Genomic DNA, 11,719 nt, shown 5'->3' with positions numbered 1-11,719 from the left:
TACAGGTCTCAGAAGAGAAGGAGTCACATTTGGCTTTTTTGAAGGAAATTTTGCTCTAGGGGCATGCCGCATTTAGGAAGCCCCTATGGTGCCAGGACAGCAAAAAAAAAACACATGGCATACCATTTTGGAAACTAGACCCCTCAGGGAACGTAACAAGGGGTAAAGTGAACCTTAATACCCTACAGGTGTTTCACGACTTTTGCATATGTAAAAAAAAATGAAAAAATGTACCTAAAATGCTTGGTTTCCCAAAAAATTTACATTTATACAAAGGGTTAAAGCAGAAAATACCCCCCAAAATTGGAAGCCCAATTTCTCCCGATTCAGAAAACACCCCATATGGGGGTGAAAAGTGTTCTGCTGGCGCACTACAGGTCTCAGAAGAGAAGGAGTCACATTTGGCTTTTTGAAAGCAAATTTTGCTCTGGGGGCATGCTGCATTAAGGAAGCCCCTATGGTGCCAGGACAGCAAAAAAAAAACACATGGCATACCATTTTGGAAACTAGACCCCTAGGGGAACGTAACAAGGTGTTAGGTGAACCTTAATACCCCACAGGCGTTTCACGACTATTGCATATGTAAAAAAAAAAAAAATTTTTTACCTAAAATGCTTCTTTTCCCAAAAATGTTACATTTTTAAAAAGGGTAAAAGCAGAAAATACCCCCCACAATTTGTAACACAATTTCTCCCGAGTACGGCGATACCCCATATGTGACCCTTAACTGTTGCCTTGAAGTACAACAGGGCTCCAAAGTGAGAGCACCATGCGCATTTGAGGTATTCTACGCCAGTGATTCCCAAACAGGGTGCCTCCAGCTGTTGTAAAACTCCCAGCATGCCTGGACAGTCAACGGCTGTCCGACAATACTGGGAGTTGTTGTTTTGCAACAGCTGGAGGCTCCGTTTTGGAAACCTTGGCGTACCAGACGTTTTTCATTTTTATTGGGGAGGGGGGCTGTGTAGGGGTATGTGTATATGTAGTGTTTTTTACTTTTTATTTTTTGTGGTAGTGTAGTGTTTTTAGGGTACAGTCGCACGGGCGGGGGTTCACAGTAGTTTCTCGCTGGCAGTTTGAGCTGTTGCAGAAAATTTGCTGCAGCTCAAACTTGCAGCCAGATACTTACTGTAAGCCTCCGCCCATGTGAGTGTACCCTGTACATTCACATTGGGGGGGACATCCAGCTGTTGCAAAACTACAACTCCCAGCATGCGCTGACAGACTGTACATGCTGAGAGTTTTAGTTTTGCAACAACTGTAGGCACACTGGTTATGTATCACTGAGTTTGTGACCTAACTCAGTGTTTCAAAACCAGTGTGCCTCCAGCTGTTGCAAAACTACAACTCCCAGCATGTACGGTGCATGGTGTAAGGTGACTGCTGGGAGTTGTAGTTTGCAACAGCTGGAGGCACACCGGTCGTGAAACACTGAGTTAGGTAAAAAAAATAAATGGGTTTCACAACCAGTGTGCCTTCAGCTGTTGCAAAACTACAACTCTCAGCAGTCACCGACAGCCAACGGGCATGCTGGGAGTTGTAGTTATGCAACCAGCAGATGCACCACTACAACTCCCAGCATGCACTTTAGCTGTTTGTGCAAGCTGGGAGTTGTAGTTATACAACAGCTGAAGGTACACTTTTCCATAGAAAAAATGTGCCTCCAGCTGTTGCAAAACCATAATTCCCAGCATGCTCATAAGGGAATGCTGGGAGTTGTGGTGGTCTGCCTTCTGCTGTTGCATAACTACAGCTCCCAGCATGCCCTTTTTGCATGCTGGGAGCTGTTGCTAAGCAACAGCTGTAACTCACCTCCTGCTGCTGCTCCATGCAGGACTGTCCCTCGCCGCCGCTCCTGGGGCCCCGATCCCAACATGGACGCCGGGGATCGGGGTCCCCAGCACCCGGGGTCGTCTTCCCGCACCCGCCCTCCGGAAGAGGGGCGGAGCGGGAGTGACACCCGCAGCAGGCGCCCTGATTGGTCGGCCGGTAATCCAGCCGACGAATCAAGGCGATCGTGAGGTGGCACCAGTGCCACCTCACCCCTGCAGGCTCTGGCTGTTCGGGGCCGTCAGAGACGGCCCCGAACAGCCAGTAATGCCGGGTCACCGGAGACCCGATTGACCCGGAATCGCCGCAGATCGCCGACATGGGGGGCATAATGACCCCCCTGGGCGATATGCCGGAATGCCTGCTGAACGATTTCAGCAGGCATCCGGCTCCGGTCCCCAAACGGCTAGCAGTGGGGATCGGAATTCCCATGGGCGTATGGATACGCCCTGCGTCCTTAAGAGGTTAAAAAAAAAAAATCTCCAAACTTTTTTTGGTGAGTGTTTCACAACCAGGGCGCCTCCAGCTATTGCAGAATTACAACTCCCAACATGCCCGGACAGCCTTTGGCTGGGAGTTTTACTTGCAACAACAGCTGGAGACCCTGGTTGGGAAACTCTATTGTAGGCCTCTGACTGTATGGGCATTCTGGGAGTTGTAGTTTTGCAACAAATTGAGGCACCCTGGTTGGGAGACACTGTTGTTACAGTCCTAAGGTGCAGACTAGAGATGAGCGAACTTACAGTAAATTCGATTCGTCACGAACTTCTCGGCTCGGCAGTTGATGCCTTTTCCTGCATAAATTAGTTCAGCTTTCCGGTGCTCCGGTGGGCTGGAAAAGGTGGATACAGTCCTAGGAGACTCTTTCCTAGGACTGTATCCACCTTTTCCAGCCCACCGGAGCACCTGAAAGCTGAACTAATTTATGCAGGAAAAGGAATCAACTGCCGAGCCGTGAAGTTCGTGACGAATCGAATTTACTGTAAGTTCGCTCATCTCTAGAGCAGACAAAAACTTAATGCAGCCGTGTGCCAGACAGCACTCCTTACGCATTACACCATATTCCCTCCTGCTGACTAGAGGCACGCTCCTTTTAAAACCGCGGGACGCTGTCACGTGACGTGCGTAACACCAGGCATGCCGGGTAACGTAGTCCTGAAGATAGAAAAGTTGTAGTTCTTTACGGCGGAAGCTCCCACCCACCACGGGGTTTCCTACGCTGCGAGCACGGCTTCTCTTCCTTTCTGTCCGACATCTTTGAACGAGCAGCAGCATGGTGAGGATCGGAGTGGCGGGGATTGGATTTGTAGCGAGCTGGTGCGGGGTGGAGAGGCCGTGCTGGCCCGTATGGTTTCCTCAGTGTGCTGCCTATCGCTTGTGCCGTGTACCGGGGCGGGATGAGCCGCTGGGGGGCGCACTCTGCCGGTTGTGATATACCGGCCTGTCCGGACCGCTCTATGTCCGTGTGTTTTTCTGAGGTGTCGGCTCTGCGGCCTGGTGTCCGGATCTATAATGTCCCCGGGCACATAGTGTTTCCGTCAGTCCTCTGCCCGGTGTATCCTATGGAGGTGTCTGCTGACAGAGGCCTTGGTTATATCAGTTCATACACGAATACCTGCACTGCTCTCCATATTGTTTGTGGGGCGCATAGATCTGTGACTGACTACAGAGGGGCTTCTTACATTAGTGGGGGGTCTGACTGCAGGGGTGTCCACTGATTAGAAAATAGGGGGTCATCTGTGGGATTAGACTGCAGTTTTCCCCTGTATCATGTAAATCAGTATTCTCCAAACTGTGGACCTCCCAGCTGTTGCAAAACTACAACTCCCAGCATGCCCGGAGGGCATGCTGGGAGTTGTAGTTTTGCAACAGCTGGAGGTCCACAGTTTAAAGAATATCGATGTAAATGGAGCTGGGGGTCAAGCGTGTACACCACTGCACTTAACACCTTTTTGTACTTTTCTTTTTTACTCATTACCTTTCAAAAAAATCATAACCCTTTAAATTTTGCACAAAAAAAAGAGGGCTTTTTATTTAGCGCCACCAATTCTAATTTGTAATGACTTCAGTCATTTTTACCCCAAAATCTACGGCAAAATGGGGGGGAAAAAAATCATTGTATAACAAAATTGAATCAAAAATGCCATTTTGGTGGCTTGTGTCTACGCAGTACATTTTTTGATGAACATGACACTAGGAATCGGCTTATATTCATGATTTTGGACCTTATTGGTAATTACCTTGCCGATAATGCGCAGCACCCCCCCCCCCCCCCCCACCACCGCTGCTGCCCCATTGCCTCCCCCATCCCCGGTTTTATAATTACCTGTTCCTGGGGTCCATGCTACTCCTGGCTCCTGCTGCATCCTGCGTTACGCTGCGCAATGATGAGACGTCCTCAACGCGACGTTACAGTCGGTGCGCACAGTGACATCTCAGGAGGATCCCGGAGCCAGAGGTAGTGTGGACCCCGGGAACAGGTAATTGTAAAACCGGGGATGGGGGAGGTATCCACCCCACTGGACCACCAGGGACGTGATAAAGGAACCTTTAGGGTATGTTCACACTGAGGAATTGGGGCGGAAATCGAGCAGAAATTTTCTGCCTCAAAATATTGTTACTTTTCCACAAGAACTCACAGAGATTTCGTGCGGAAATGCAGGTTTCATGCGGAGGAGGAGTATAAAGTATTTCTATTCATAAAATATTTTTTTTATTTTTATGCGGAAATTCCGTGCCAATTCCGCGTGGAAATGCTTCTGACTGAAAAAAACAAAACATTGATCTCTATGGGAGAACGACGCTAATTCTGCCTGAAAGAACATGTTTTCTTCAAGTGGAACAGAATACCTCGTCAGAATTCTGCTTGAGGAAATTCCTCAGTGTGAACTGAGGGGCAGAAATTCTGTACAACTCTATGGGGATTTCACTGCTGAATGATTTGGAGAGGAAAAAGAGAGTAGTTACTCGTGAAAATTCCTCAGTGTGAACGTACCCTTAGACGCTGCTGTCAGCTATGACAGCGGCGATCTAAAGGGTTGATAGCCGGCCCCGGCGATCGCAGCATGTCGGCTATTAAAGGAGTACTCCGGCGCGCACTTTTTTCATTTTATCCCGCCTAGGCTGCAAAATAAAAGAAAACACACTTTATCTTACCTGCCAACGAGCCCCCGGAGCTCCGGTACAGGTGTTCGGTCCCCGGGCTGTAGTCTTCTTACTTCCTGTTAGCCTGGCACGTCACACGGAGCTTCAGCCTATCACTGGCCGCAGCGATGTCCTGCCTCGGCCAGTGATAGGCTGAAGCTCCGTGTGACGTGCCGGGCTAACAGGAAGTAAGAAGAATACAGCCCGGGGACCGAACGCCTGTACCGGAGCACCGGGGGAGCGTAGGCACGTAAGATAAAGTGTTTTCTTTTATTTTGCAGCCCGGACGGGATAAAATGAAGGGTGCGTGCCGGAGTACTACTTTAACACCGGCCCCCAGCTACAGGAATCAGCTGGGGGCTGTCCGGTATTACTCGGGCTAGAGTTGGGAACCCGCGTCATACCCCGTTAACGGCACAAGGATGTGTATAGACGTCCATAGAAGTCCATGGTCTTTAACAGGTTAAACAAGGGGCTCCCATTCTTGTGATTGCTGGGTGTCCATGCAGTTAGGCTCCTATAGAGCATATACATATATCCTGTCATGAGGGTATGTGTTAAGCTATGATCTTTGATAAAGCCTTTGACATCACTGGAATATGGCCCAATAAGGAATGTTCTCCTTGCTGTCTCCAAGGATACCTGTTTAAAAATGCCGGCAATTCCATAGCCTGCTGCTAAAGCAAACAGTTTGTGGATTTGACTGAAATCCCAAAGGTTTTCTTGAGACTTCCAGTGAAAATATAGTTCACTTCAACTGCAGACTATGGAGTTGCTGGCAATTTTAAACCTGCATCTTGCGCCACAACATCATTAGAGTTGAGCTTTAAAGGGATACTCCGGTGGAAAAAGTTAGATTTGTAAATTACTTTTATTAAAAAAATCTTTACCCTTCCAGTACTTATTAGCAGCTGTATGCTACAGAGGAAATTCTATTCGTTTAGATTTTTATTTTTTTTGTCTTGTCCACAGTGCTCTCTGACGCCTGATGCTCGTATCAGGAACTGTCCAGAGCAGGAGAAACTCCCCATAGCAAACCTATGCTGCTCTGGAAAGTTCCTGACACGGACAGGTGTCAGCAGAGAGCACTGTGGACAAGACAAAAAAGAAATTCTAAAATAGAAGAATTTCCTCTGTAGCATACAGCTGGTAAGTAGTGGAAGGGTAAATATTTTTTAATAGACATAATGTACAAATCGGTTTAACTTTCTGGCACCAGTTCATTAAAGTTTTCCACCGGAGTACCCCTTTAAGTTTTATTTCTTAGAGAGAACAAAAACCTTTTTTTATTTTTTTATTTGTGGGCTTTATCCAGTGATCATAAAGTGAATGTAATCCTGCCTGGGAACATGGAACTGTGCTAAAATAAGAGCTCATACGGGGGAACTAAATAGAACATGTGGTCTTTCTGCCAACAATCTTTGGTTTCTATGGAGATGGCTAAATATGACACTGCATCAACCCTAAAGGCCCAGAATATGATAGAATTGATGATTAGGTGTCTTTGTGATGTCCTTGTACAATACGGCTCCAATACGCCCAAGTGTGAAGTTAAAATTTGATGCTGCCCTAAAAAAAATAATTTAGTTGCCACATATCTATGTAAATAGGGATCGTGTGGCCGACAATGATGCAAGTGAAGGGCCACTTGAACAATCATTGAGCGCCAATCTGCTAGGTCAGCACTTGTATTGGGCATAGGTCTGCCCACATAAAAGGGTTCTTACTTAGTTGGCATTTGCTTTTAGCCCAGTCAGTATGTTTTGACACATTTGTTCTTGACTTAATGTTGTGTGCCCGTGTATTTGTAGTCTTTAATATTTTACTGTGTCTTGACAGCCGCCTAAAGACGATAAGAAGAAAAAGGATGCGGGCAAGTCCGCCAAGAAGGACAAGGATCCAGTCAACAAGTCTGGGGGCAAGGCCAAGAAGAAGGCAAGTCATTGTCCTCATCCAATGTCTGTGTGAGAATGGGGTCATGGTCCCTTTTGTGTCAGTGGAATTTACCAATCTATTCAAAATCGAAGCATTTTGTGCATTTCCAATTTTTTAATAGCAATTGAAAGTTATTGCCCAGCAGTATGGGGGAAAAAAGGAGGGGCCCACAGAATGGGTTAACAGTACACTTGCCAATCTGCTGCTGTACTGACAGGGCCTGATCACACCCTCCGGGTCTTAACTCGACCAGAAGAAAGCAAATCAATGACAAATCTGTGTATGACTGTGCCTGGTGTTTTGTTTTGGACAATAACACACGTTTCTCTCCTGCTTTGAGTAGAAGTGGTCCAAGGGGAAAGTCAGGGACAAGCTGAACAACTTGGTGCTGTTCGACAAGGCCACATATGACAAGCTGTGCAAAGAAGTTCCCAACTACAAGCTCATCACCCCAGCAGTAGTCTCTGAGAGGCTGAAGATTAGGGGCTCACTGGCCAGGGCCGCCCTTCAGGAGCTGCTCAACAAAGGTGAGAAAACTGGAACAATGGGGGAGATTTATCAAAACTTGTTAAAAGGAATATTTTATCCGTTTTCCATAGCAACCAATCGGATTGCTGCATTTATTTTTCAGAGGCATTTTCAAAAATAAAAGAACCAATCTAATTAGTTGCTATTAACTGGTCAACCTTTCCTCTGCGCAGACTCTGATAAATCTCAATTATGTGTATCACTCAACACATGGCAGGTATCGTCTTGTTTTAGGGAAGCTCACATTTCTACAGGGATCTAAGATGTTGGGACACAAACCTGACAGATTAAAGGTATTCCGGGGGTTAAATCTAATTACTGTCAGACTGATGTACATTAGAAAAAAAACTGCTGAACTTCCTTGCTACCCCAGCTGCTGCTGTTGGCACAGAGCTTGGCCCTGCTGTGCAGCACTCCCGTGTCAGTAAAAAGGCCTGTCTGCCTAGCTAGCAGTGTCTACAACAGTGTCCCACTTCAGCCATTGATGGGCAGGTCCTTGTACTGACAGTGCTGCGCAGTGGGACTGGTCCTTAAAGGGGTTCTCCGGTGCTTAGACATCTTATCCCCTTTCCAAAGGATAGGGGAGAAGATGCCTGATCGCTGGAGTCCTGCCGCTGGGGACCCCCGTGATCTTGCATGCGGCACCCCATTTGTAATCAGTCCCTGGAGCGTGTTCGCTCCGGGTCTGACTACTGTCGATCACGGGGCCGGCGGCGTGTGACGTCACGCCTCCGCTCCCGTATGATGTATATGACGTCACACGGGGCGGAGGCGTGACGTCACATGCCGCGGGACCTTTGGTCGCCGCTAATCAGACCCGGAGCGAATAAGCTCCAGGGACTGATAACAAACGGGGTGCCGCATGCAAGATCACGGGGGTCCCCAGCGGCGGGACTCCAGCGATCAGGCATCTTATCCCCTATCCTTTGGAAAGGGGATAAGATGTCTAAGCACCGGAGAACCCCTTTAATTTTGTCAAGGAAACATGGAAGTACTGAGCAGCAGGTAAGAGCAGGTGACGGTTTACATTCTGTACATAAACAACCTCTGATCTTCTATTTTGGGCTCAGTTTTTGCATCTAGAGATTGTTGACTTTCTGAAGTTTGATTTATGATTCAAACAACTGTCTTGGTATTTACAAAAATTGGCACTGCTTTTAAAAAGAAAATATAAAAAAGGTTTTATAATTGGGGGGGGGGGGGGAGAATCTTATAACTGGACAGACCAGCTTAAAAAATTGCTTCACAAACTTAAAGGGGTATTCCAGGCCAAAACTTTTTTTATACATCAACTGGCTCTGGAAAGTTTAACACAGCGGTCTTCAAACTGTGACCTTCCAGATGTTGCCAAACTACAACTCCCAGCATGCCCGGACAGCCAACGGCTGTCTGGGTATGCTGGGAATTGTAGTTTTGCAACATCTGGAGGGCTACAGTTTGAAGACCACTGGTTTAACAGATTTGTAAATTACTTCTATTAAAAAATCTTAAGCCTTCCAATAGTTGTTAGCTTCTGAAGTTGAGTTGTTTTTCTGTCTAACTGCTCACTGATGACTCACATCCCGGGAGCTGTGCAGTTCCTATGGGGATTTTATTCCATCATGCACAGCTCCCGGGACGTGACATCATCATTGAGCAGTTAGACAGAAAACTTGATAAGCTAATAACTATTGGCAGGATTAAGATTTTTTTTAAGTAATTTACAAATCTGTTTAACTTTCCGGAGTCAGTTGAGATATATAAAAAAAAGTTTTTGCCTGGAATACCCCTTTAAGCTTCCATACTGATCGCTTGGTCTGTCTCAATGCACAGTGGCTAAGGTGGGTCACCGCTGTTTCCAGGGATTGTGGGCCTGTGGTGGTGACACAGAAGCACTGAGCAGCAGAGGTTCAGGACAGGTGTCTCTGCTGTTTGCACTACTTAGGCTGACACTGGGTGAGCTAGTTTATAGGTACATGCTATGCAAATGTAAAACACTGCCTCTTAGGATCTTATCCTATTCTGATAAAATATCTGGTTCTCTCACCATGAGGGAAGAGGGAATACATAGATTCAATAAGGGCTGACCTTCTCCCATTGTCTGCATCTCGGATATTGGATGTCACTGTATTGATATCCCTCACTAGATCTTTGTGCACGGTTTCATTTTGCATATTTTAGTTTGTTCTGTTTGATATTTGTTGTTTTGCTGGGTTGTATCATGGCCACGTGCATATGCTATAATGAACTTAATTTGTTTGGCACTAAAATCTGTGCAACTCATTAGTACTCTGTATTCAAGATCCACCACATGCTTTTTATTTTATTCTTCTGCACGTGAATAAGGTTTAGACCCCCATCCATGTGCAAGCGTCACAAATATTACATTAAAAATTCTAAACTTGGCTGCCTTGTTCAGATATCCCTTTCTGATGTAATTAGTTTTGAGAATTAAGCAATTCCTATGTTCTTTTGTCTATTAAGGTTTGATCAAGCTGGTGTCCAAGCACAGAGCACAGGTTATCTACACTAGAAACACCAAAGGTGGTGAGGCACCTGCAGGAACAGAGGAGTCATAACCAGGTGAGTTCCCGCCAAGACAGCACGTTGTTGGATAAAACATTGTTGCTGTGCCTTTTGTATGCTTTAAAGGCTGTTCTGCCATAAATTGATGGGAATAACTTGCATAACATCATGACACTGCTGTTCTCCTGGGTCTTGTGGGAGACTTGCTTCTGACATCTCTGCAGTGCATTGAATATTACTGTAACTATAGTGCATTTATATTACATTCATAGTCAGCCTAGTAGGTAGACAAAAAGTTTAACTCCTGTGATGCACATTATTTAGGCTTTGATCGTGCACTTCCCCATCCGCTCTGTTTTGCAATCGGTTGAAGTCTGATCATTCAGACCCTGACCAATCAAAAACATTAGTCATGTTTCTTCAAATGTTTATATTTTCCCTGTAAAAAAAGAAAATGGCAGCAGCACACTTGGTCAACAAAATGGAGGCTCTTAGCGCACTTTTTGATCAAAACGTGTCCCCCATCCACCACGCGGAGGTGGCCTCTTATCGGATGGGTCCCTAAACACTCACCTACCTGTATTTTCCCTGCACACTTTAAATGTGAGGACTGATAAATATTAGGCAGTGTATTACTACTAAAATCTGTTCCTTTTTATTAGGATTAATAAGAACATGGTGTAAATACTGAATATGTTCTTCTGTTACAGGTCCTGGATTGGGAGCAGCCATGTTTTCTATGTAAATGATCTAATGAAAATAAAATTGTGACATAACTTGGTGTTTGTGCGGTTCTTATGTTAATCACAAAGTATCTCTCAATAATTAAGTGATTAAAGTCAAATGGAGTGCAACATCCACAGGAAAATCTGCAGCAAACTAAACATTTTTATGGGGATTTTTTTTAAATCTGGTCATAAACATTATAGACAGTTATTGGCCCCCAGAAGCTCCTTCTTATCCCCTCCAGGTTTCTGATTACTGGTTCTTTGCAAAATCATGTGACCTGTAGCCTCGCATGTTGACATCATATGATTATCGCTGGCTGCCAGTAAACTGACTGGAGGGGGGGGGGGGCGCAGATGGTGCATTTAGTTTTCCCTTCGTCATTCAGGTAAGGCCTTACTGGAAGAGCACAGATTAGCCAATCAGTACAGGACCTTGACAGGGGAGCTTTGTCAGGTGAACAATCCTGTTCCCTCAACAGTTCATAAAGTTAAAAAAAAAGAGACCGTAAAGTTCAACCTATATCCATATTGAGTCCCTGCTTAGTAGATCCAGAGGAGGGCAAACAACCTCAACTAAAGGTAAAAAATCCTTCCTTACTCCAAATATGGCATCAGAATAAATCTCTGGATCAACGTTCTGTCCCTATAAATCTAATATACATAATCTGTAATGTTTTCCAGAAATGCATCCAGACCCACTTTAACTCTATTACGGAGTTCCCCATGATCACCTCCTCCGGGAGAGAGTTCCAGTCTCACTCCTCTTACAGTAAAGAACCCCCGTCTGTGCTGGTGTAGAAACCTTCATTCCTCTAGACGTAGAGGATGACCCCTTGTTATAGATACAGTCCTGGGTATAAATAGATCATGGGAGAGATCTCTGTACTGTCCCCCTGATATATTTATACATAGTTATTAGGTCTCCCCTAAGCTGCCTTTTTTTTCTTAACGAAATAACCCTAATTCTGATAATCTTTCTGGGTACTGTAGTCCTCCCATTCCCCGTATTACTCTGGTTGCCCGTCTTTGAACCCTCTCCAGCTCCACTA

The 11,719-nt window shown here is 45.7% G+C and overlaps 1 protein-coding gene across 1 annotated transcript; it reads left to right on the top strand.

Moving 5' to 3' along the window:
- The first annotated feature begins 3,043 nt into the window (after positions 1-3,043).
- On the top strand, positions 3,044-10,718 carry RPS25 (ribosomal protein S25). The gene is made up of 5 exons (XM_056541625.1): positions 3,044-3,106; positions 6,814-6,909; positions 7,253-7,436; positions 9,901-9,999; positions 10,653-10,718. Exons 1-4 carry the CDS (start codon positions 3,104-3,106, stop codon positions 9,993-9,995), a joined length of 378 nt encoding a protein of 125 aa, XP_056397600.1. The 5' UTR covers positions 3,044-3,103; the 3' UTR covers positions 9,996-9,999; positions 10,653-10,718.
- Positions 10,719-11,719: the final 1,001 nt, after the last annotated feature.

This window comes from Hyla sarda, chromosome 10, assembly GCF_029499605.1.
Source record: "Hyla sarda isolate aHylSar1 chromosome 10, aHylSar1.hap1, whole genome shotgun sequence".
NCBI lineage: Eukaryota > Metazoa > Chordata > Amphibia > Anura > Hylidae > Hyla > Hyla sarda.
The sequence above is the reverse complement of the archived record's forward strand: the minus strand, read 5'-3'. Positions and strand labels throughout refer to the sequence as shown.